We start from the raw sequence: 27192 nt of genomic DNA on the forward strand, positions 1-27192 counted from the left end.
TTACCATTAGCTATTTGAGTACTGCATTGATTCTTGAGCTGTATTTATTGTATTTTATCCTATTTGTTGCAAGACAAGAGTGACTCCTTTTTCAATCATTTTTAATGGAGTGGGAATTAGGAATGTTACAGTTATTCAACATTATTATAGTGTTATATGGTAATTTTTAAGCGTTTTAACTTTTTATTTGCATGGCTTCTATGATTCAATATAATTATTTGTATTTTTGGAAGCCTCTTGCTATTGTTCTTTTGGTATTATTAGCATTGTCTTGTTGTATGCTATTAAGTTGGTTGCGTTGTTCCATTGGCTAGGTCAGTATTTTATGGCCTCTAGATGGGAGACCTTCGATCAGCCTCCTACCTGATGGCATCCACAGCTTTTCTTTTGCTTAGCTGACATAGAACAACATCATCATTGCAGTATGATGCACAACAACTTCTACCATGTTAGCTAATTAAATGAGGCGCCACATTTGCAGACAGGTAAGAGGCAGTTTACAGGGCTGGCATCCAGCTGCTATGGAATACTGACATCATAGGCGAATTATAATGAGGTCAATCTGGGCTACTGCCCGGGGCCCGGGTTTGCCATGGGGCCCAGGGCTCCCAGGGCCAGATTGGCCTCATTATAATGTGTGACAGGAGGGCCCGGGAGTCAGAAGATGGAATCTGCTCTGTAAAACTGGTGCGTCCAGCGGCGCTGCAGAGGATGACTCACCAGCTGCTGACTGTGTAAGTGCAGGAGAGGAGGCTCCACCCACCTGCTCCGGCCTCCAGCAGAGCACAGAGCCACCTTACAGCATGGCCACTGCTCTCCCTGCCCCCTTCCCTGCTCTGAATGTTACCTCTCTGCTCTCCCCCTCCTGCCCTGCAATTACACCAGAGCTCTGCAGTCGGGCTCCAAGAGGAGGGGAGGCTGCCCCACAGAGAATATGGAAGAACATGCATCATGTACAGAAAGGGTAAGTCCATGTGCAATGTGTGTGTATATACATATATATATACATATATGTGTATGTATGTATATGTGTGTGTATGTATCTATGTCTAGGTATTTGTGGACCATCAGAGGGGCTCACTCGCTGTCGTGGCCCGGGCTGCTTCCCCGGCACCTGTGCAGAACCGCCGTCACTTCACCTGACATGGCCGTGAGCTGTGTGGCTGTGTCTTGTATCAATGACACAGCAGGGACGACACTGCACCTATAATTGTGCTTGTATATTGCCCTGCCTCGTCATTACTACCAGACACAACCGCACAGCGCACGGCTATGTCGGGTGAAGTGCCGGCAATCAAGCAGCACCAGAGGTACTACTCAGATGCTGTAGAAGCAGCCCAGGCCCCAACGGCGAGTGGGCCCCTCTGATGGTCCAGGGCCATGTCTGTGACATGCCGGCGGCCCTGCACTGAGACATGCCTGAGGAGCTGCTGGACAGGACAGTTTTATGTGTTTATAAGATATGTACGTATGCATGTGTCTGTGCGCATATCTGCGTACCGTGTGCCCATGTCTGCGTACCGTGCGTGTGCACATATGCTGGCCCGGCCGCATCACAGCTAGAAGACACGGCCCTGTGCGCGGCAGTGTCGGCTAGCGTGACGTCATGCAGTGCGCCCTGCATTGCTTCTTACCACCAGAGAGGAGCTGGATGACGGGAGCCGAGCAGGTGAATGGTGAGTGATGTGTATGTGTGTGTGTGTGTGGCACAGTGCGTATCAGTGTGTGCAGATATCATTGTGTGATATGTCTGTTTATATGTATCTTTGTGTTTCAAATGTGTTTATGGCTATGTGCCCACAATGCAGAAATGCTGCATATTTTTTCCGCTTCTCCCTGGCAGGAAAAACGCATGCAGATTTTACATGCGTTTTACCTGCCAGGTAGAAGCGTTTGTCAAGCGTTTTTGCATGCATTTCTGCATGCGGGTTATCAAGCACTTTTCCAAGCGATTTTAGCATCACTTGGAAAAGTGATTGAAAACTTAGTCACACTATATAAATCCATGCAACTGGAATGGATTTATATAGTGTGACCAAGTAATAGTTAAAAAAAAAAAAAGAATAAGAATGGTAAAAAATGCAAAATAAAGATTATACTTACCTTCCGATGGCCCCCTGTCTCCTCAGCAATGCGTACGGTGTGTTGGGCGGCTCGCGGTGGTGTGAAAGGACCTTTCATGACGTCATTTAGTCATGTGACAGGTCACGCAACAGCCGACGTCATCAGTCGTGTGACCTGTCACATGACTAAATGACGTCATGGCAGGTCCTTTCACACCACCGTGACCCATACAACACACCGGACACATCGCTGAGGAGACCGGGGGCCATCAGAAGGTAAGTATAATCTTTATTTTTTTTTATTTTAAATTCTTTTTTTAACAGGTACTATGGTACCCGAGTCTGGAGGAGAGTCTCCACTTCTCCAAACCCGGGTACCATCTGCACATAGAATAGCATAATATCCACATGTGCACATATGCTCATACGGATATTATGCGATTCAATGCAAGTCAATGGCGGCAATTACGTTGTGTGTCTGCAAAATTAATGGACATGCTGCGTATTTTTCCGCAATGATAATCCGCAGCGGAAATTTCCGCAGCATGTGCACAGCACATGCAGATTATCATTGGGGAACATGGGGCACGTATTACCAAGTGTTTTTTAAGCGTTTTCGCTGCGGAAATTCCGTGGCAAAAACGCTTGAAAGACGCATAGTGGGCACGCAGCCTATGCGTGTATGTATTTGTCTTTGTATATGTCTGCATATGTTTGTGTGTGTGCGGCCTCCTGCTGTATCTGGGGGGGGCGCCTTGCGGCCTCATGCTGTATCTGGATGGGCGCCGTGCGGCCTCATGCTGTATCTGGATGGGCGCCGTGCGGCCTCCGGCCGTATATAGGAGGATTATGTGAAAGCTCATATTATACAGTATGAGACCCTACATACATAGGGGGATGTCAGCATACTTAATTGTGCTCAATATTAAGTCATACAATTAATATAAAAAATAATTATAATTAATATATTAATATTGTGCAGAATTAATTTCACATGAACTATTACATTATCTATCAAAGGGGGATCATGTGACAAGTCACGTGATATATCAGGTGTGGGTGGGTGGGTGTGGGGTGAGGGCGGAAGGGCCCACGCCTTCTAAACTGCCCGGGGCCCTTGCTACTCTTAATCCACCCCTGACTGACATGGCTGCTGAACCAGAGTCCTGTGAATTTATTCACTCATCTTTAGAGCCTATCTATTTGATATATACATTTTATTTTCATTATAGCTCCCATGTCATATTCAACAGACAATGAATTCTGAAAGTTGGAAAGACAAGAAGAGCTAGACTTTTGGAAATAGTAGTATCTTCAGAGCCTTATATACTCATTGGTGAAATATCTAATTAAAACCTAGTTTAAGTTTAAAAAAGGCTACTTACTTGTTGTCCAGGTGGTCCAGGAGACCCAGCTGATCCAGGTGCACCCCTTGGTACTTCACCAAATAATGGGCAAGCACTAGCACACTGACGTCGTACAGACTGGGCATATGATGACATTTGCTCAAGGACAACTTTCTGACACACTTCTATGACGCGAGAGGCTGGAAAAGAAGGTCCCTGTTACAGGGAAAAAAATAGAATGTTTAACAGTATTAATAAGATACTTATGAGCGCATGGTCTTAGAGTGAAATAATACCATTCCACTAGCTATAATCATTTACGTTCAGATACAGAAATGTTAGGCAAAAAATATTCTATCCACTGGTGATCAAATGTGCACTAGTCTTGTTATTTATACGGCAGCTAATTTGTAATAGACTATATTAAGCATCACTTTCACAATTTTATTTATTTTATGAAGGTCTCTTCATGTAATTTTATATCACTATAATATTATCTTCTCCTTACCCTGGATCCCATAGGCCCAATGTCTCCAAGGATGCCAGGATCACCAGGAAAGCCTTGCTCTCCTGGTTGACCACGGGCACCAACTTCTCCTGGAGACCCTCTTCTTCCAAGAAGTCCTTCAGGACCTACTGGTCCACTGTCTCCAACCTAAATAATTGCTATTTGTTAGTAAGCAATATTTAAACAAGTCAATGTGTAATGTATTTACTTCCTACATACAAACATACAGAAACACACACTTACTTTTCCTTTGGGTCCTTTAACTCCTTTTTCTCCCTAAATATATTAGTTAACATAAAAAATAAAGAAAAATAATTAACAAAATACCCACTGCAGTATATGGGAGCAAGCCAAAAAAAAACATATACCTCTGTTCCACATTGGTTGTAAAATCTCATTCACCTATACAACACATTTGGTTGCTGCAGTACTATGCCACATTCAACCTGGTTCTGTACAGAATGTGGCCTATGGATTAAGCAGCGAATTTCTTTACATAGCAATGAGTCACCTATTGTGCACAGCAAGGTTTTGAAAATGAACAATAATTGAACTAATATGTACATATTACTCAATATTAGGGTACAGCCTATACAGCTCCCCAGTACAGAACCAAATGACCTCCTTATGCAGCTTCAGTCTCCTTCAGGGAATGTATGAATGGAGATATTAACAACTAGAACCAATACTTTTAGAGAATAAAACATCTTTAGATACGGAATCCAGTGACTCAAACAGAACAGTATCCAAGCGCTAATACAGGTTCCTACATAACAGAGGAACAATACATGCTTGATCCTTTAGTGCCCGTTCAGATGAGTGTATTATATGTATGTGTGCTGTCCTTTTTCAATTCTGATAACACCCATATAGCACACTGACCAATGTAATTCAATAGGGCTGGTAAGATTACATATTCTTCATACAGATGCCATGTAAAAAAAAAAAACACAGCAGGCACTATTCTCTTCCGTATGTTGGATGGGACTTGTCTATTCAAGTCTATGGTTACACAATAAAAATCGGATCCCATACATCATCATTATTATATACGATCAATGCAATGCAATCCAGATGCATTGGATACGGATGTCATATGGCTGAATAAAACAGACACATAGATAGCACACGGATTACAATACATATGAAGAGTTCATACGATTTTTCAAGCTATCATCTGAACCAAGCCTTAGACTTTTTATTCAGTATGTATTGCAATGAGAATTGATTATTTAAAAACCATTTTTGTTAATTTTGATTATGCATTCTCATATTTAAGTAAGTTGCATTTTTATGCTTTTGGGCATTTTTTTTTCTGAGTGACTTAAATACTGTAAATTTAAAATCAACATTTTTTCCTTGATGAATCATTTTGAATAGAAGGGTAATAATATAAAGAAGATAGTTATTGAAATAAAATGGATTATACCTTCTGTCCTTCAACACCTTTGGTTCCTTGAATACCAGTATTGCCCTGTTAAAAAAATATATATATTTGCTATTATTTCTATTTGCCCCTTTCCAAAATCTGGCTTATATGTATGGTGCAAGTTGATGCAGGTGTATAGAGTGGGCTCAGCAACTGAGCCCACACCATACTAGTCAGATGTCGACTGTGTTACACAGTCAGCATTTGCCTTTAAGAGCAGCAATCAAATTTAAGCTCTGATCCCTGCTGATGACATCTCAAATACCATTGTTAATCGTTGACAGCAGCATTCAAAGTGCACAGTCCCAAGGGTGCACCATTCTAGACATCAATTACACCAACCCCTACACAATATCGCAGAATGATAATGGTTGCTATGGTAGTTAGGAAAGCTTGCAGGTTCAAGGCCTCTAAAAAAACTAAAATAATGTAAAAGGAAAAAAAAAACAGTTTCTTAAAAAAATAAAAAGGAGGAATTTAAAAAAATTAACTTATTCAGCATTTGTGCATCCATAAAAGTACAATCTATAAAACATATATATAAAAAAATCACGTTATGAGTTTCAGAAAATTGGCAACACAAACCACTTTTTTCTACAAATTAAAATTTTTTTCTATAAAGCAAAAACTATACAAGTTTAGCATCGCTAAATTCATACTGAGCTGGAGAATCATGTTGCAATGTTATGTTTATCACACAATGAACACCAAAAAAGCAAAACAATAAAGGATTTGCTTGCTTTTTTTAGTATTTCAATTAATTTAGATTTTTTTTCCTATTTTAAAGTACATTTTAAGTTACCGTATATTCCGGCGTATAAGACGACCTGGTGTATAAGACGACCCCCCTACTTTCCTGTTAAAATATAGAGTTTAGGATATATTCACCGTATAAGACTACCCCTTTTCGAACGCATACCAAACACCGGTAAAAATTAAAAAAAAACAGATTTGAATTTAACATGGTCCTTTTTTAATTTAAATTCTTATGACATGCAGGTATATAGCAGGAAAACTGTCACTCATAAACATATTAAAATAGGGGGGACCCCACGTCATTTTTTGGGGGGGTCCCCCATTCTAATAGCTAGTAAAGGCTAGGTATTCAGCTGGGGGCTGATATTAGTAGCCTGGGAAGCTCCGTGGGTATTACCCCCTTCCCAGACTTCAAACATCTGCCCCAGCCGTCTGCTTAACCTCCGCTAGAGACTATAATGATGGTGGATCCCACGCCAATTTTCTTTTTAAAAAATCCTTTATTTTAACACTAAATGACAATTGAGGGGTTAATAAAGATGCAGTCCCTAAATTATTATTAATTTTGTAATTAATTTTTCCCAAAAATGTTGACGTGGGCTTCGCCATATTTTTGTGTCCAGCCAGGTACAGCAGGCAGGAACGGGCTGCCCCCAACCACCAGCTGCCTATTTGTACCTGGCCGGACACAACAATATAGGGAAGCCCTTTTTTTTTTAATTATTTCATGAAATAATTAAAAAAAAAAGACGTGGGGCTTCGCCCTATTTTTGTGTCCAGCCAGGTACAACTAGGCAGCTGGGGGCTGGAATCTGCAGCGCAGGGAGACCCAAGCTTTCTGGGCCCCCCCCGCTGCAAATTGCAGTCCGCAGCCCCCCCGGAAAATGGCGCGTTCATAGAAGCGCCATCTTCTGGCGCTGTACCCAACTCATCCAGGGCCCTGGTGCGGTGGCTCACTGGGTAATAAAGGGGTTAGGGCCAGCTTGGCATTATCAGCTGGCCCTAAGCCCGAAATTCATGGGGTCACGCCAATATTAGACATGACCACCATGAATTTCTAGTAAAGTAATTAAAAAAAACACAACACCCAGAAAAAAGTCCTTTAATTGAAATAAAGACACAATTTTTTAATGTTCTAAATTAAACCATACTTACCATCACGCCCATTCCAGCTGAAGCCAACGATCTCCTGCAATAAAAGAAAAATAATAAAGCAACCTCATCCTTACCTTTCCATGGTTCCCAGGACCGGTCCAGCTCTGCTACATTCACATGACAGGCTGCACCGCAGCAGAACGCTGCCGTTCAGCTTGCCATGCGGCAGACACTGAGAAGCGCAGGCATGCTTGTGCTCCTCAGTGTCTGACTGTGACGGCATCCAGATGAGCCGAGATCATGTCCAATGAACTCGGCTCACCTCATGCACGTCACTGACAGCGTGGGAAAATTCTCCTGCTCCCCGCATGCGCAGTAGAAGTTTCCCACGCTGTCAGTGACGGACGTCCAGGAGGTGAGCTGAGTTCATTGTCGGCTCATCTGGATGCCGTCACAGCGAGACACTGAGGAGCGCAAGCATGCCTGCGCTTCTCAGTGTCTGCGGGATGACAGGCTGGATGGCAGCGTTCTGCTGCGGTCCAGCCTGTCATCTCGATGTAGCAGAGCTGGAGCTGTCCTGGGAACCATGGAGAGGTAAGGATGAGGTTGCTTTATTATTTTTCTTTTATAGCAGGAGATCGTTGGCTTCAGCTGGAATGGGCGTGATGGTAAGTATGGTTTAATTTAGAACAATAAAGAATTGTGTCTTTATTTCAATTAAAGGACTTTATTCTGGGTGTTTGTGTTTTTTTTAACTTTGACTATGGGGTTAGTAATGGGGGTGTCTTATAGACGCCTCTCCATTACTAACCTGGGCTTGATGTCAGCTGGCATTATAAGCTGACATCAACCCCAACCCTATTACCCCCTGCCACCGCACCAGGGCAGCGTGGAAGAGCGAGGCTAAGTGCCAGAATTGGCGCATCCTATGGATGCGCCATTTCTGGGGCGGCTGACGGCTGGTGTTTCTAGCCTGGGAGGGGGCCAATATTCATGGCTCCCTTCCTGGGCTATTAATATCAGCCCCCAGCTGTCTGCCTAGCCTTTGCTAGCTATTAAATTAGGGGGGACCCCACGTCATTTTTTTGGGGGGGTCCCCCATTTTAATAGCTAGTAAAGACTAGGTATTCAGCTGGGGGCTGATATTAGTAGCCTGGGAAGCTCCGTGGGTATTACCCCCTTCCCAGGCTTCAAACATCTGCCCCAGCTGTCTGCTTAACCTCCGCTAGAGCCTAAAATTAAGGGGAACCCCACGCCAATTTTTTTAATAATAAATCCTTTATTTTAATACTAAATGACAAGTACAGTAACCAACACTATCACTGTACTTCTTATATATGTGACTGACATGTTTCTATCTATCTAATCTATGTGTGAAGCTCTATTCTGTCTGTTATAAATTGTCGGGTACCGCTGCTGAATTGCCGGCCGGCTTTTTTAAAGAGACGGTGCATGAAAACACTATTATTTGTTTTAATAAATCCTTTACACTAAATGACAAGTACAGTAAGCAACACTGTCACTGTACTTCATATATATGTGACTGACATGTTTCTATCTATCTAATCTATGTGTGAAGCTCTATTCTTTCTATTCTAAATTGTCGGGTGCCGGCTTATGCCGCTGCTGAATTGCCGGCTTTTCATATATTGTCACAGAAGCGATGCGAACTTCCCAGCTCCGGACACAGCGCAGCGCTTCTGTGACAAGTGAAAGCTGTCGGCACAGAAGCCCTGCGCTGTGTCCGGAGCTGGGAATACGCAGCGATGTGTCAGTTTCAGCACAGAAGCGCTGACTGTCTGGACCTACCGCCGCCGTATTTTAACTCCCTCCACCTTATATTAACTCCGACATGGCAGGGATACGGCCACGGCAGCTTATTAACACCCCCAGAGTATCCCCGCATGTCAATTTCTGAAAGTTTAAAAGCATTACCGGCGTATAAGACGACCCCAGACTAGACAGAAGATTTTTCAGTCTTCAAAAGTCGTCTTATACGCCGGAATATACGGTACATTGCATGGTAAAATGAGTGACATACAGAGCTACAAGTCGTCTCACAAAAAATAAGCCCTCATATAGGTATGTCAAGAGAAAATAAAAAAAAATGAAGGCTCTTAGAAGAAGGGGAGGAAAAAATCAGAAATGCAAAAACAAATATTGGCGACTGCTGGAAGGGATTAAAGAGGTATTTTCTAGGGAATCTGCATAACGCTGCATGTGATGGAGCAGTCATCAGTATTTTCATTGATAAAATCATATAAAATTCAACTGAAAAAACTCTGTATGACTTTATATGAAATCAGAGGAATACAGAGGAACAACAGAGCCACAGAGAGTGCCACTAAAGCAATATTACAGCTTTGTACAAATTTAATTTGTACAGCCATACTATGCCTGTGAACATAAACCCTTACTCAGATGTATACATGATGAGATTTTCAATTTATCGCAAGTAGTGGGGACAGGAGGTGAGGCCAAAGCTGATCTTCTGCACAAGGATCTAAGACCCTTTAACTACATACAATTTGATGCCCAGTAATACAGTTACCTTTAGACCAGTTGCACCAGGAAGTCCAACATGACCCTGTAAATAATAAAAAAGAATAATTCTTTACATGTTTTTTCTAAACAGAAAACCGAATTAAAATGGAACAAATAAAAGTAGGAACACCACAATGATAAAACTTGACATTACTCACAGCTGCTCCAGGAGGTCCAATAAATCCAGGTCTGCCAGGGCGTCCTGCTTCTCCTTTTGGTCCTTGAAGTCCCTTTGTACAAAAAAAATACAATTTATGTAAGTTTTTAAATAGATTCATAAAAGACCTATAAAATTGCACAGAAAAGTTTGTGTGGTTTGGGTTTCTAAGTTAAATTTCAGTATGCGTCTAGCCATAGAGAAAAGACAACGATTACTTGCCAAAAGGCTTCCCAAAAGGCAATGATACAGTGTCATTTGCCTTTCTGCAAGCAAAAGATCTTTGTGTCTTTTGATTTCCTTCTCAAAGGCAAAGAATTTTGCTGATTTAACAGAAAGCATACTTACTTCCTGGACTATAATCGCTCTTCATTACTGAGCACTGCATCATCCTACAACCTCTGATGGACTGCAGCCTTCACAGATCCATGAGAGCTGATGTCCGCTGATAGGCTTCATCACTCACATAAATATTGATGTAACGGGGCTCAGGGCAGTAGCCGCGGGCAAGGTACTCGTCGTCCGCTTCCTGGCCCGCAACAGAAAAACGGGGTCTTGCTTTGATGTGTGTGTGCGGCCACACGAGTCCATAAAAACAAAATCCTTTTTACTAACAGTTCAACTTGTACACATTGAATATCAGGAGATGCAGTTGTCATTTTTCTTGGTATGATACAGTGACACACTTTTGATAGACATGAACAGTGACACACTTGGTACATGGCAGAGTGAAACGGAGACCTTCATCCTTCCTGTGTGTAGAGCCACTTTAAGTGGTATTTTTCTCAGTGACCACTACCCTTCCTTAGACTTCTTGGGAACCACATAAGAATGCTCCTCATGCTGTTGCCTTACTGAGTGTGCCCACAGCCTTGCTGACTCTGTCTCTCTTGGACCCGCAGCTTTCAAGGCCTGGCCAACACCAGACCGTTCCCTAGAGGCTCTTAGGGGCTCTAATAAAGTTCATATGTATATATTCCCCCAGACTCGCCATTACACAGTAGTTCACTGCCACTGATGGTTTTTTCTTGATCGCTTTCTCTTTGCTTTCTTCTTTCTTCGCCACTCCACACACACCAGGTGATGATCACCTATTTTCTGAGGGTATCATTTCTTCTTTTCTCTCTATCCCTTAACTAAGTCACTCACTCTACAGCTCACCCACAGATCCCCAATCCTTCCCCCAACTATGGGACGGCCCTACAGTTAACCCTGTCATCCCCGACTACTTGGAGCTACAGCCTCCAGGAGGATAACAATAAAACACAATACATTTTCATACATATAAAAATCAGAGTTGGCAGAGAGGTGGAACATCATCCTCTCCATCCTCATATTGTTTCAAAATTTTTGGGGAACACAGCGCTCTGAGCAGTTCCTCTATTTTCCGGTCATATCTGTTTAATTCTATTTTCTTTCCATGATTGGACAGTTATGTCAGAGTTGCTGTAGCAGCAGTTCCAAACACAGGTAGTAAAAAAAGCAAAAATGGTTTTGATCAAAACAATAGGTTATTTTCTGTCAGTATGATCCCTTTAAATTTTTGGATTTTACAAAGCTATTGTCACAGCTCAGTTGCACTGATTTGCTTTTCTCTAAATCAATGGCTGGCTAAGACCTGGTGTCATTGCATTATTCCTCTGCTGTCATTATTAAAGAAAATAAATATGTATATCTGGATTCTATTTATGAAATTACATATGTTACAGAGAATGAGAGCAAGAAAATTTGCATCATTTTACTTACAGGTCTTCCTCTTGGACCTTCAGGACCTCGTTGCCCTACAAATCCCTTTTCTCCCTTTAGGATAAATAATTGACATACCATCATTAAAGTTTCATAACTTTTAACTATAGCATAGAACTGAAATTAAATGCAAGAGAATAGTGAGTTTAAAGGCAGCAGAGTAAATAAAATCTAAACCACTATTGACATCTCACTCTCTAAAAAGAAAAGAAAATCCTCAATTATACCTTTTGTGTGAAGTCAATTGACTTCTAGGTAATGTAATGTTAAAAGCTTTTTATATGCCGAATTAAACAAAATTAAATCTAAATCATATATTTATATATTGTTTTACCTTAAATCCCAAAGTGCCACGACGTCCTTCAATACCCTGAGGACCTTGAAATGCCTGTTAATACAATATTAAAAGTTCTTTTCTAAGTTCATTTTCTTAATCTACTGCAAAAAGGGCAATTCAAAATCAGCACTAGATAAACTTTAGAAATATGGTTCCTAACTTCCTAGTTCTAAGAAATATCTGAAATTAACAAATAGTCTCTTTCAGACTGATGTTATGCTTTCCATTCCTAACAGCCATACAAAATTGAACCAATACTATTTCATACATTTGGACACCATTTACATTTTGCCATACTTTTATTATCAGGTATTTTACTGCTGATTGCACTTTTCTACATTTTAAATATTTTTATTAGAATTTTTATGATATTAATCAAAGAAACAACAAAGAAATAAAATAACATAAAGAATAAAGTAAAGTAAGGAGAACATCATGTGTGGTTTGTCTATTTTTATAGATATTTACAAGACAACATTTTGAAATGATCATTTCCATTGATAAAAATATCTAAACAAATAACAAGATAAGTCAGTTATTAGTATGTTGGATGAAGGGGAAATATCTTATTCCAATGTTGCCACATTTTATTGCACTTTTCTAAACATGGCAAATACTGGAAATCCTGAGTGAAGCTCAACGGAAACCAGCAAAATCAGTTTCTAAATAGTAATGGACGTTGTTAGATTGGTTAGAGGATAAAGAGGTAGAAGGTTTGCGGAATGTAAATTTAAATATTATTCAGATTATTTCGATTTACTGGATGAATGTATCTTAAGGTGGATTTTTTTTAAACTTTGGGGCTGTTGGTATCTAAGTTATTATCTGAAAAAATGGAGTAGAACAATCGAACCTATTTGTAACATAACATTTTTTTTAGAATACTATAAATTATGTGACTTAATATGACTATTTTTTAAAGTTTATTCAAGGGAAAAATCCTGGCATTGTTAAATATGTATGTTTAAATGTATAAATGTGTGTCTATATTTCCATGTGTATGGTGTTAATGGTTTAGCATTGTTTGGCAGAATTATTTTGGGACTTTAGGAGGGTATTATTTGGGCACTAAATAGTGTTGAGCGAGTATGTTCTGTTAACCCTTTCGGCTAGTATGCTTGGGCCGAGCTCCGAGTATTTACAGCTGCTCGGTGATATGGTTGAATCCCTCCCGTGTGCATGATTTGCAACTGTTTGACAGTTTTATTACATGTGAGGAATGTCTATTTCTTACACATTCCTCACATGTAATAAAGCTGTCAAACAGTTGCAAATCATGCACACGGGAGTGATTCAAACATATCACCCAGCAGCTGTAAATACTTGAAGCTCGGCCCGAGCATACTCGGACAGAACATACTCGCTCAACCCTAGCACTAAATGGTTGAAGCCTTCCTTCTCTTCACATGGGGTATTCTTTCAGTATTAAATAATTATGAAGCTTAAATAGGTTATTTGTAGTGATATTATTTTAGCACTGCATAAAATATATTCTCTACAGGTGGCATTATAATTTAGGCTGAGATTAACAGAAAAATATGGAAATTAATGGCTATTACTGTAATAGACTATAGTTTTAAGGCTGTTTAACAATGCTATCTGTACATGTTGTGGTTGTTTTACTTAGGCCCTATACATCATGTGTTCATTATGCAGTGGTATTATTTTATCCTTGTATGGTTGTATTACTTTATGATGGCATAGTTGTATTATTTGAGCATAGTGTCATTAATGCTGTTCAAAACTGATTGTGCAAATTATAGCAGTAAAATGATATTTCCAGATCAGAAGTTATGAGCAGATTGAGTACATTACTAAAGATTTCATGTTTGTCTTACTTCAATTCCATCATCACCATCTCTTCCAAATTGGCCAGGGTCACCAATTGTCCCCTGAAAGTCACAAAGAAATAAAACATTAAAGGTTAATTTCACTTGAAAAAATATTTTCAGAATAAGCTGTCCTGTGTGTGTTCATGAGGATTAGCAATATATTTTACAGCACTTAGAGATATGTGTTCCTGCTTTTCATTCCTTTTAGTACACATAAACAGCGACAGCATGGGGTACATTTTACAGCATTACTGAGCCGTGTGGATGTGAATCAGTCTCTTTTGTGGAGTCAAAGATTTGTTAAAAAGCTCAGCACAATCTTTCTGTCTCCCTGTGATTTTGTCTTTTCTCTGCTCCTCTCTCCCCCATTCTACCCATCTCCATAGAGTATAATAGTTGGTATAACCTCACACTTCATTGTGCTGGCAGTCCATCTGGTCTGAGCAAGATGGAGTTGACCTGTTTTTTCAGAGTTGATGACAAATTCAGGAGGCAGAGGAAGGAGTGACTCATAAATGGGGAAAGAAGCATATTTTTCTGATAAGATATATCGGATAAGATATATTTGTGCAAAAAATATTGAAATTTCAGTTCCCTTTTAATTATATAGTATATTCCAAGGTTATATGTAGTGATGACTCCTCATAATATACTGTATATAAATGTATTCTGTGCCCTCTCAAGTAAATAGTAGTGATGCACACTTCCAAGCTGTTACAGCATGTGCTAAAAGTAACATGCAATCATGTACTAAAACTAGCAAGCAAACAATTGTAGAATGGGATATAGAAATGGCTAAAAAGGACAAAACTATTAAAGTTTAATGAATATGCTTTGAATATCATCCAGCCCCTTTTTATGCCTGTCTCATCTGTCCCCTTATAATTGTCAGTAAATAAAGAGATCAAAGAGCAACAAGTACAATCAGAATGAGTGGTTCAATATTGTTTGCTTTAAACCTAAGCTAAAGTCACTAAACAGCCATTGCAAGAGTTCAATGTTCAAATAGACAAATAGACGAAGTAGCAAAAAATAACGAGGTGATTATTATGGGGGACTTCACTACCCCGATATAGACTGGGAAACCGAAAGCTGTAGATCTCAGAAAGGAAACAGGTTTCTGTCAATTATCAAAGACTATTATTTGTCACAACTTGTGCAGGAACCAACTATAGGGACGGCCCTTTTAGACTTAATATTAACTAACAGGCCAGACAGAATAACTGAGGTGCAGGTGGGGGGGCACCTGGGAAATAGTGACCACAACATTATACAATTCCACATGTGCTTCAGTAGGGTGCCCAGCAAGGGAGTCACAAAAACACTGAACTTCAGGAGGGCAAAGTTTGATCAGCTAAGAGATGCCCTTCATCTTATAGACTGGGATAGAATCTTCAGTAATAGGAGCACGGATAGAAAATGGGAAATTTTCAAAGCAGTCCTACATAGTCACTGTAGAAGGTAGATACCTTATAGGAATAAAAGGGATAGGAATAGGAGGAAGCCAATGTGGCTAAATAAGGAAGTCAAGAGGGCAATGAAAAACAAAAAAAGGGCTTTCGGTAAACTTAAACAAGAAGGCAGCGAGGAAGCGCTAATATCTTATAGGGAAAAAAACAAAATCTGTAAGAAACAAATAAGAATAGCAAAAGAGGAGACAGAGAGACTAATTGCCAAGGAAAGTAAAACGAATCCCAAACTGTTCTTTAACTATATAAACAGTAAAAGGATTAAAACTGATGGAGTTGGCCCATTGAAAAATAACCTGGGTAAAATCATAGAGGGCGATGAGGGTAAAGCAAACCTACTCAATAGCTTCTTCTCCACTATTTTCACAAAAGAAAACAATTTATCGGAGGAAATGCAGAGTGATAAAGTAAACCCTCCGCTAAATATCACCCACCTAACCCAGGAGGAAGTTCAGAAACGCCTAAATAATATCAAAATAGACAAGTCACCAGGCCCAGATGGCATACACCCCCGGGTACTAAAAGAATTAAGTAATGTGATAGACAGACCGCTGTATCTTATATTCAAGCACTCTTTATGGACAGGGACTGTCCCACTAGACTGGCGCCAAGCAAATGTGGTACCAATATTCAAAAAGGGGTCTAAAAGTGACCCTGGGAACTATAGACCAGTAAGCTTAACGTCTGTTGTGGGTAAATTGTTTGAAGGATTTCTTAGAGATGCTATTGTAGAATATCTTAATGATAATAACTGTCTAACTCCACATCAATATGGATTCATGAGGGATCGCTCCTGCCAAACAAACCTGATCGCCTTCTACGAGGAGGTGAGCTCACAGCTGGACCGGGGAGAGTCAGTGGATGTTGTATACCTTGACTTCTCCAAAGCGTTTGATACCGTGCCACACAAAAGGTTGGTATATAAAATGAGAATGCTTGGTCTGGGGGATAATGTATGCAAGTGAGTAAATAGCTGGCTGAGTGATAGAAAGCAGAGTGTGGTTATCAATGGAGTAAGCTCAGGGTGTGTCAGGGTTACTAGCGGGGTGCCTCAAGGGTCTGTCTTGGGCCCTATATTATTTAATATATTTATTAATGATCTAGTGGAAGGGTTGCATAGTAAAATAGCAATATTTGCAGATGATACTAAACTTTGTAAAGTAGTTAATACAGATGAGGATAGGGCACAGCTACAGGAGGATTTAGATAAATTGGGGAGTTGGGCCAAAAAATGGCAAATGGGGTTCAATGCCGATAAATGTAAGGTCATGCACATGGGAAAGAAAAACAGCAGTCACCCATACATATTAAATGGGAAACCGTTGGGGAAATCTGACATGGAGAAGGACCTGGGCGTCTTGGTTAACAGCAAATTAAATTGGAGTGCCCAGTGTCAGGCAGCAGCTGCGAAGGCAAATAGAGTCATGGCATGCATCAGAAGAGGAATAGGGGCATATGATGAGAACATTGTTCTTCCTCTGTATAAAGCGCTGGTAAGGCCACACTTAGAATATTGTGCACAGTTCTGGGCTCTGGTGCTCAGGAAAGACATATTGGAGCTAGAGAGGGTACAAAGGAGGGCGACTAAGGTAATAAAGGGAATGGAGGGACTAGAATACCCAGAGAGGTTGTCAAAATTAGGCCTATTTACGTTGGAAAAGAGAAGGCTTAGGGGAGACCTCATAAACATATATAAATACATCAGGGGGCAGTACAGAGATCTCTCCCATGACCTGTTTATACCAAGGATGGTGACAAAGACGAGGGGGCACACTATGCGTCTGGAGGAAAGGAGGTTCCTGCACCAGCATAGAAGGGGATTCTTTACGGTCAGAGCCGTGAGACTCTGGAACTCTCTGGGAGAGGAAGTGGTGATGTCCAACTCACTTAATGAGTTCAAGAGAGGCCTGGACGCCTTTCTTGAGAACAATAAAATTACATCTTATGCTTAGTGATAGTTAATTAATCCAGGGATTTAATCTGACTGCCAGATTGGAGTCGGGAAGCGAATTTTTCCTCAATGATGTAAATTGGCCTATACCGCATGGGGTTTTTTTGCCTTCCCCTGGATCAACGCTGCGGAATAGCTGCAGTGCACAAGAAATAGGCTGAACTGGATGGACGCTTGTCTTTTTTCGGCCTTATAAACTATGTAACTATGTAACCGTAGTGAAGTGCTTATAGGGTGATGATATCAATAGTAATGGAAAAATAAACAATAATAAAGGTGCTCACTTTTTGAATTTGTGCTAAGGATATAATTCTAATGAGAACATGAGTCTCTTTTACTCGAGAAAAGGGCCACAAAGCCCAGAAACATATTGTGTTATGAGACTATTAATAAAAATTTCCTTTAACCTGTACAGATAGGCGTGCCCTTTATTTCCGAAGATTGATGGAGCTTCCAACATATCTGTTTCATTTCATCAAGTCATCCTACAGGACATAGGGATCTGATGTTGGGTAGATGAAGAGGGCAAAACACAAACTGTCTATTTCTACTGCTCAGGTTCTTGTACGCCATACATAAAGTCACTGCACATAAAGAGAACCTGTCAGGATTAGTTTAATAATGAAACTAGTAGTATGACTATATAAAGTACAGACCAAAAGTTTGGACACACCTTCTCATTTAAAGATTTTTCTGTATTTTCATGACTTTGAAAATTGTACATTCACACTGAAGGCATCAAAACTATGAATTAACACATGTGGAATTATATACTTAACAAAAAAGTGTGAAACAACTGAAAATATGTCTTATATTCTAGGTTCTTCAAAGTAGCCACCTTTTGCTTTGATGACTGCTTTGCACACTCTTGGCATTCTCTTGATGAGCTTCAAGAGGTAGTCACCGGAAATGGTTTTCACTTCACAGGTGTGCCCTGTCAGGTTTAATAAGTGGGATTTCTTGCCTTATAAATGGGGTTGGGACCATCAGTTGTGTTGAGCAGAAGTCAGGTGGATACACAGCTGATAGTCATACTCAATAGATTGTTAGCTGCTTTTTTCTTGCCATAATACAAATTCTAAGTAAAGAAACACGAGTGGCCATCATTACTTTAAGAAATGAAGGTCAGGCAGTCCGAAAATTTGGGCAAACTTTGAATGTGTCCCCAAGTACAGTTGCAAAAACCATCAAGCGCTAAAAAGAAACTGGCTCACATGAGGACGGCCCCAGGAAAGGAAGACCAAGAGTCTCCTCTGCTTCTGAGGATAAGTTTATCCGAGTCACCAGCCTCAGAAGTCGCAGGTTAACAGCAGCTCAGATTAGAGACCAGGTCAATGGCACACAGAGTTCTAGCAGCAGACACATCTCTACAACAACTGTTAAGAGGAGACTTTGTGCAGCAGGCCTTCATGGTAAAATAGCTGCTAGGAAACCACTGCTAAGGACAGGCAACAAGCAGAAGAGACTTGTTTGAGCTAAAGAACACAAGGAATGGACATTAGACCAGTGGAAATCTGTGCTTTGGTCTGATGAGTCCAAATTTGAGATCTTTGATTCCAACCACCGTGTCTTTGTGCGACGCAGAAAAGGTGAACGGATGGACTCTACATGCCTGGTTCCCACCGTGAAGCATGGAGGAGGAGGTGTGATGGTGTGGGGGTGCTTTGCTGGTGACACTGTTGGGAATTTATTCAAAACTGAAGGCATACTGAACCAGCATGGCTACCACAGCATCTTGCAACGGCATGCTATTCCATCCGGTTTGCGTTTAGTTGGACCATCATTTATTTTTCAACAGGACAATGACCCCAAACACATCTCCAGGCTGTGTAAAGGCTATTTGACCAAGAAGGAGAGTGATGGGGTGCTACGCCAGATGACCTGGCCTCCACAGTCACCAGACCTGAACCCAATCGAGATGGTTTGTGGTGAGCTGGACCTCAGAGTGAAGGCAAAAGGGCCAACAAGTGCTAAGCATCTCTGGGAACTCCTTCAAGAATGTTGGAAGACCATTTCCGGTGACTACCTCTTGAAGCTCATCAAGAGAATGCCAAGAGTGTGCAAAGCAGTCATCAAAGCAAAAGGTGGCTACTTTGAAGAACCTAGAATATAAGACATATTTTCAGTTGTTTCCCACTTTTTTGTTAAGTATATAATTCCACATGTGTTAATTCATAGTTTTGATGCATTCAGTGTGAATGTACAATTTTCATAGTCATGAAAATACAGAAAAATCATTAAATGAGAAGGTGTGTCCAAACTTTTTGTCTGTACTGTAGGTGCTAGAACATCAATAAAAATTATCCCAGTCTTGTTCTTAATCCAGTGTTCCAGCGCTGAAAAATCAAGCATTGGACACATATGCAAACTAGCCTGAAAGTGCACTAATAGCATGTGATTGCACTTGGGAGTATATTAACATGTCCCAGGGTACGGGCCCGGGAGCCGACCACCGCGACATCCCTGAAGGCCAGGCTAAAGGCCCGGGTACCGAGTCATCCCCCATTCCCCTGGGCGAGTCATAATAAAATTAGATTGCCCTCTTAAATGCCTATATTATGGAAAGACATTAGTAGAAGAGTACTGGCAAATCAAGACAGATAATTAAGAATTAAAAACACTGCTCCCAAAAAAACATGACATGGTGCTAAACCCATTTGCTAAGATATGTCATTTCACTGTACAACAAATTACTGACACTCAAATAAATATATTGTTTAAACGTAAAAAATAAGCCAATTTTATTTACCTGTGGGCCTTGTGATCCTTTTTGACCTTGTGGTCCTGGTATGCCCTAAAAAGTACAAACATTAGAACCAATTAACTCATTATATAAAAAGTAGATACCTTTTTTACCACGGTTACAAATTTTTTCCCAAAGACCACTAAAATTCTTTACCGTAATTTTACAAAACTACAACATATTCCATTACACCAGTGCTTCTAGATACTTGGCTGTCTGTAGGTGATCCTGAGTTTTTGGCATCTGCATATGCTATTGTCTACTTGTGGCAACAGGGATACCCGGGCATTACTAGAACTTAGTTCTAGAGTAAAAACTATATCATTGACAGTTAATACTAAAGTGAAAGATATATCACTCATATCTCCATCCCATGTTACAAATTTTTATTTTTGTGCTTTTGTTTTTTCCTCTACCTCTTCCAAGAGCCATCATTTTTATTTTTCCTTCAACATAGCCAAGTGCAGGCATTTTTTGTTTTGTCTTTTTTTTGCCAGATTAGTTATACTTTTGAATGACACCATTTGTTTACTATAGAATGTATTGGAGAATGTGAAAAAAAAAATGTAAATGTGGTGAAATGAAAGGTTTTGCTTTTATGTCGGTCATTGTAGGTTAAAAAGGACCGGAAATGTGATACTTCAAGTCAATAATATTCCAAAAATGCCAATTTTGTAAATTTTTTTGAGTGGTGAAATAAATTGAGAAATTTGTAAAGAAAAAAAAAATTGTGTCACTACTATTTTCTGAAGCCATCTTAACCCCCTAAGAACATATGACATACCGGTACGTCATATGACGGCTCCCTGACTTTGATGCAGGCTCTCATGCCGAGCCCGCATCATTCCCTGTACTTGACGGTTGATTTAATCAGCCATTATGTGCCTTCAACAGCCATGGGTGGGGCAGAACTGATGTGGTCAGAGCAAGTTGTCAGAATAACCTGGCGTCTAGAGACCAGTGCCACCCCACGAGTGACATCACTGGTCTCTGCACAATGGGTATTCTGACAATGCGTTCCATTGCTGGCTCATGACTGCTGATATGAGCAGGCAAGAGAGCACACTACCCCGTGATGATGCTACTTTTGAGTATCCCAGCATGCCCTGGAATTCTCAAAGGAAGAGTCATTAAAAAGGAAGTGGAAAAAAAAGAAAAGCAGTTAGGTAGTGTACTTAGGGAAGGATATGGAATTTTTAATTCAGGTATATTAGAAAATAGTTTAGATTATGCCATTAAATAACTAGGGATTTAGGATGAAAATTAATTTGGACTTTGGAACACTCCTTTAATTTTTCTGTTGAGGGAACAATGTAGAGTCTTGTTTTTTAAGTTGATGTTTATATTGGTACTTTAAGGGTAAGTACGACATTTTAGTTTGTTTTTATTGCATTTTTGGGAGAAGGTGCAGCAGCTGAAAAACTGAATACGATAGATATCCATTTATGCAAGGGGGTAACTATAGTAGCAACCAAAGAAGGTACTATGACACTCAAAAGTTGAGGGAGTCCGCTTAGGTGTAAGAAAATGACAAGCTACATAATTTTGATGATTTTAATAATGTTTATTATTGCCTTAAACGCTCATGACTTAGGCTTGTCCAATTATTCTCTCCTTCTGGCAAAATATAGTCACCATCCTATCTTCCTTGATATCCATTCCCGTTCTGCTAGACCCTAAAATATTTTTATTTGGGCTACTAGAAGAGGAAATATGGAGTCATCATACTAGAATCTTTCTTAGAGAAACTTTATTTCTTGCCAGGAGATTGATAGCTACAAGATGGATGGGTAATTCTCCCCTAACGTTAAGGGCTTGGGTTGATTCCGTAAACATAATAAACACATATGAGAAAACAGTGTCTCATAATAGAGGATGCCCTCAGAAGTTTGATAAGGTATGGGACTCATCGGTACAGACGGTCGTTCGCAATTGAGGTATTATTTATATTACCAGTTAAAGGTTACATATAGTTTGGAGATGTAGATGAGACTATTACAGTGGGCAGAACAAGGTTTTACTGTTATTGTTAGATTTGAACAGTTTCAATTCTGAGCTTGTACTTCAAGTTTGATGATAGAAATGTAACGTGTATATTGTTTTTATGCTTCTAAATACAAATTGGGTTTTAATTAATATCAAACTACACAATGTTACGTGTACCTCAGCAACTTCTTTATACAGTGGTGGCCAAAAGTATTGGCACCCCTGCAATTCTGTCAGATAATACTCAGTTTCTTCCTGAAAATGATTGCAATCAAAAATTCTTTGGTACTATTCTCTTCATTTAATTTGTCTTCAATGAAAAAAACACAAAAAGAATTGTCCTAAAGCCAAATTGGATATAATTCCACACCAAACCTAAAAAAGGGGGTGGACAAAAGTATTGGCACCCTTTGAAAAATCATGTGATGCTTCTCTAATTCGTGTAATTAACAGCACCTGCAACTTACCTGTGGCACCTAACAGGTGTTGGCAATAACTAAATCACACTTGCAGCCAGTTAACATGGATTAAAGTTGACTCAACCTCTGTCCTGTGTCCTTGTGTGTACCACATTGAGCATGGAGAAAAGAAAGAAGACCAAAGAACTGTCTGAGGACTTGAGAAACCAAATTGTGAGGAAGCATGAGCAATCTCAAGGCTAGAAGTCCATCTCCAAAGACCTGAATGTTCCTGTGTCTTCCGTGCGCAGTGTCATCAAGAAGTTTAAAGCCCATGGCACTGTGGCTAACCTCCCTAGATGTGGACGGAAAAGAAAAATTGACGAGAGATTTCAATGCAAGATTGTGCGGATGGTGGATAAAGAACCTCGACTAACATCCAAACAATTTCAAGCTGCCCTGCAGTCCGAGGGTACAACAGTGTCAACCCGTACTATCCGTCGGCGTCTGAATGAAAAGGGACTGTATGGTAGGATACCCAGGAAGACCCCACTTCTTACCCCGAGACATAAAAAAGCCAGGCTGGAGTTTGCCAAAACTTACCTGAGAAAGCCTAAAACGTTTTGGAAGAATGTTCTCTGGTCAGATGAGACAAAAGTAGAGCTTTTTGGGAAAAAGCATCAACATAGAGTGTACAGGAAAAAAAAAGAGGCATTCAAAGAAAAGAACACGGTCCCTACAGTCAAACATGGCGGAGGTTCCCTGATATTTTGTGGTTGCTTTGCTGCCTCTGGCACTGGACTGCTTGACCGTGTGCTTGGCATTATGAAGTCTGAAGACTACCAACAAATTTTGCAGTATAATGATAATGTAGGGCCCAGTGTGAGAAAGCTGGGTCTCCCTCAGAGGTCATGGGTCTTCCAGCAGGACAATGACCCAAAACACACTTCCAAAAGCACTATAAAATGGTTTTAGAGAAAGCACTGGAGACTTCTAAGGTGGCCAGCAATGAGTCCAGACCTAAATCCCATAGAACACCTGTGGAGAGATCTCAAAATGGCAGTTTGGAGAAGACACCATTCAAATATTAGGGACCTGGAGCAGTTTGCCAAAGAAGAATGGTCTACAATTCCAGCAGAGCATTGTAAGAAACTCATTGATGGTTACCGGAAGCGGTTGTTCGCAGTTATTTTGGCTAAAGGTTGCGCAACCAAGTATTAGACTGAGGGTGCCAATACTTTTGTCCGGCCCTTTTTTGGAGTTTTGTGTGAAATGATCAATGATTTGATTTTTGCTTCATTCTCTTTTGTGTTTTTTCCTTGCAAGCAAATTAAATGAAGAGAATAATACCAAAGAATTTGTGATTGCAATCATTTTCAGGAATACACTGAGTATTATCTGACAGAATTGCAGGGGTGCCAATACTTTTGGCCAGCACTGTATATACCTTTTGAAGAACAATGTATATTGCTGTACTTTAGTTTTCTACTCTTGTATAGGTGTTTTTAGAATATATGCATTATTGTTGTATAACAGTTTTCAATAAAACAAATTTAAAAAAAATGTGTTAATAAAGCACGGAAAAATGACAGTCCACAAAAAGTAGTGAACCACAACAGTATTACAACCAGCTATGTGCAAAATGTAAATGTAATATAATACTTACTGGTTCGCCTTTATTTCCTATAATTCCTAGTTCTCCTGGGTCACCAACAAGTCCCTGAAAAATTTGTTATAATTGATTGTGAAAAATTGATATTGGATTTATTGGTCAGTTTGGCTTACCATTATAATTGTTTGTTTTTAAATTAAATGGATTTGCTCACATGGTAAAACTAAGGATCATTCTATATTTATACCATGATAAATGTGTTGAATTATTGAAGATATTACATGCATTTTTCTTCTTGTCATTACAAATAATTAATTAATATCAATAAATGTCACAATACCTTTTGTCCTTGTCTGCCTAGAAGACCCTCAGCTCCAGGAAAACCATCATCACCCTAAGAATGAAGATGCCATAATGGTAAGTTGTACACTGTGTGCAGAATTATTAGGCAAGTTGTATTTTAGAGAATTATTTTTATTATTGATCAACAGCTATGTTCTCAATCAACCCAAAAGACTCATAAATATCCAAGCTTAATATTTTTGGAAGTTGGAGTGGGTTTTTTTTAGATTTGGCTATCTTAGGAGGATATCTGTTTGTGCAGGTAACTATTACTGTGCAGAATTATTAGGCAACTTAATAAAAACCAAATATAATCCCATCTCACTTGTTTCACCAGGTAAACCAATATCAGTGCAAAAATGTAGAAATAAACATTTCTGACATGCAAAAACAAAAACCCAAAAAATTAGTGATCAATATAGCCACCTTTCTTTATGTTGACACTCAACTGCCTTCCATCCATAGATTCTGTCAGTTGCTTGATCTGTTTTCGATCAACATCGCGTGCAGCAGCCACCACAGTCTTCCAGACACTGTTCTGAGAGGTGTACTGTTTTCCCTCCCTGTAGATCTCACATTTTATGATGGACCAAAGGTTCTCTATGGGGTTCAGATCAGGTGAACAAGGGGGCCATGTCATTATTTTTTATTCTTTTAGACCTTTACAGGCCAGCCACGCTGTGGAGTACTTGGATGCATGTGATGGAGCATTATCCTGCATGAAAATCATGTTTTTCTTGAACGATACCGACTTCTTCCTGTACCACTGCTTGAAGAAGTTGTCTTCCAGAAACTGGCAGTAGATCTGGGAGTTGAGCTTCACTCCATCCTCAACCCGAAAAGGTCCCACAAGTTCATCTTTGATGATACCAGCCCACCTCCACATTGCTGGCGTCTGAGTCGGAGTGGAGCTCTCTGCCCTTTACTGATCCAGCCTCAGGCCCATCCATCTGGCCCATCAAGAGTCACTCTCATTTCATCATTCCATAAAACCTTTGAAAAATCAATCTTAAGATATTTCTTGGCCCATTCTTGACATTTTATCTTATGTTTCTTGTTCAAAGGTGGTCGTTTTTCAGCCTTCCTTACCTTGGCCATGTCCCTGAGTATCGCACACCTTGTGCTTTTTGATACTCCAGTAACGTTGCAGCTCTGAAATATGGCAAAACTGGTGGCGAATGGCATCTTGGCAGCTTCACGCTTGATTTTCCTCAATTCATGGGCAGTTATTTTGCGCCTTTTTTGGCCAACACGCTTCTTGCGACCCTGTTGGCTATTTGCCATGAAACACTTGATTGTTCGGTGATCACGCTTCAAAAGTTTGGAAATTTCAAGACTGCTGCATCCCTCTGCAAGACATCTCACAATTTTGGACTTTTCAGAGCCCGTCAAATCTCTCTTCTGGCCCATTATGCCAAAGGAAAGGAAGTTGCCTAATAATTAAGCACACCTTATATAGAGTGTTGATGTCATTAGTCAATACCCCTCCTCGTTACAGAGATGCACATCACCAGATTTACTTAATTGGTAGTTGGCTCTCAAGCCTATGCAGCTTGGAGTAGGACAACATTCATAAAAAGTATCATGTGATCAAAATACTCATTTGCCTAATAATTCTGCACACAGTGTATATTACTATTCATAATTTATTTTATACTTCAGTTAATACAATATTAGTTGAATAAAATGAAGAAACATTGAGTTTTTTTATTGTAAGGCAATATAATTTTACCTGGCTATATATATTTGCTTAGTTGAATAAAATAATGAAGAATCATTGAGGTTTTTTATTGTAAAGCAATCTATGATTACCGGGCTATATATATATTTGCTATAGATATAAACTGTACAATGCACACAAATTAGATACTGTAGTAATGATCATAATACAAAAAGCAGTTTAGCCACATATTGCCTGAATTATGGAACTTTTACCATTCATAATGTAAATCTAAAGAACAATATAAATGTGGACAAGACAAGATGAATTGGAGAATATCAAATAACAAATAAATTGTACACAAGCTGAAATACCTCATTTATATTTAATAATGTGCCTATAAAACTAATGTACCTTTACTCCTGTAAATCCTGGAATTCCTTCATATCCAGTTTCTCCTTCTTCTCCCTAAGAGATTGAACATCAAATGGAACATAAAAATGCACTAATAATCTAGGCCTCATGTATACCGCCATTGGTCTTTACTGAACCTCCATTAGAGAGGCTTGATTCATGATCCATCACAGACTGTATGTTTAGAGAATTAGAGCAGCGAAAGCAGTATTGTAGACAAAATATGCAGTTCTCTATGGTCTGCAAGTGTGTTAAAAATCAATCTTTTTAAGACCGATAAGAATACTTGCCCAACTCTGTTGGAGGATCCCTGACATTTTGGGGGGAAAGAGAGTCCAAACCCTTAATGAACCTCCAATAATACAGCAATCCCCCAACAATTTTTATTGCCATGATCCTGAGCCCTCATGTCCAGAGGCACATTCAGAGAAGGGAATATGGGCTTGTATAGGACATGACTAGTTAGGACAGGTGTAGCTATGAAAATAACCCCACAAGACAATTTACAAAAGTTGCCAAAGCATGACGCTATCATTGTGTTATATTAAAAATTATCTTTTGTACAGCACTGCCCAACTCAGTTTAGCATAGGGTTATTGATGATTTCATCAAATAAATATTACAGTAACAGTCCAAACAATAGCCAGCACTCACATCTTCTTAAAATAATTGCTTTATTGATCCAGTAATATAAAAAGGCACAAAAAATGGTTGAACACAACAGCACAAAAATTAAAAAGGCAGAAAATAAATATCCGCTGCGCTCCCAGGCAACATGTTTCAGACCTATATGGTCCCTTGTCA

General features: G+C 39.8%; 1 protein-coding gene across 1 annotated transcript in view; it reads right to left on the reverse strand.

The window, feature by feature from the left end:
* The window catches only part of LOC141258552 (uncharacterized), a 67670-nt gene that overhangs the window by 5320 nt on the left and 35158 nt on the right, over window positions 1-27192 (reverse strand). Inside the window, exons 11-23 of the mRNA XM_073673530.1 lie at window positions 26389-26442; window positions 24313-24366; window positions 24027-24080; window positions 19983-20027; window positions 13820-13873; window positions 11979-12032; window positions 11645-11698; window positions 9900-9971; window positions 9749-9784; window positions 5347-5391; window positions 4161-4193; window positions 3918-4064; window positions 3449-3625 (exon numbers count right to left, since the gene is read on the reverse strand). Coding sequence (XP_073529631.1) covers window positions 3449-3625; window positions 3918-4064; window positions 4161-4193; window positions 5347-5391; window positions 9749-9784; window positions 9900-9971; window positions 11645-11698; window positions 11979-12032; window positions 13820-13873; window positions 19983-20027; window positions 24027-24080; window positions 24313-24366; window positions 26389-26442 — 879 coding nt within the window. The remainder of the gene's footprint in view (window positions 1-3448; window positions 3626-3917; window positions 4065-4160; window positions 4194-5346; window positions 5392-9748; window positions 9785-9899; window positions 9972-11644; window positions 11699-11978; window positions 12033-13819; window positions 13874-19982; window positions 20028-24026; window positions 24081-24312; window positions 24367-26388; window positions 26443-27192) is intronic.

Source organism: Phyllobates terribilis, unplaced genomic scaffold (genome assembly GCF_046119375.1).
Source record: "Phyllobates terribilis strain yellow unplaced genomic scaffold, ASM4611937v1 Scaffold_3__8_contigs__length_932513732, whole genome shotgun sequence".
Lineage (NCBI taxonomy): Eukaryota > Metazoa > Chordata > Amphibia > Anura > Dendrobatidae > Phyllobates > Phyllobates terribilis.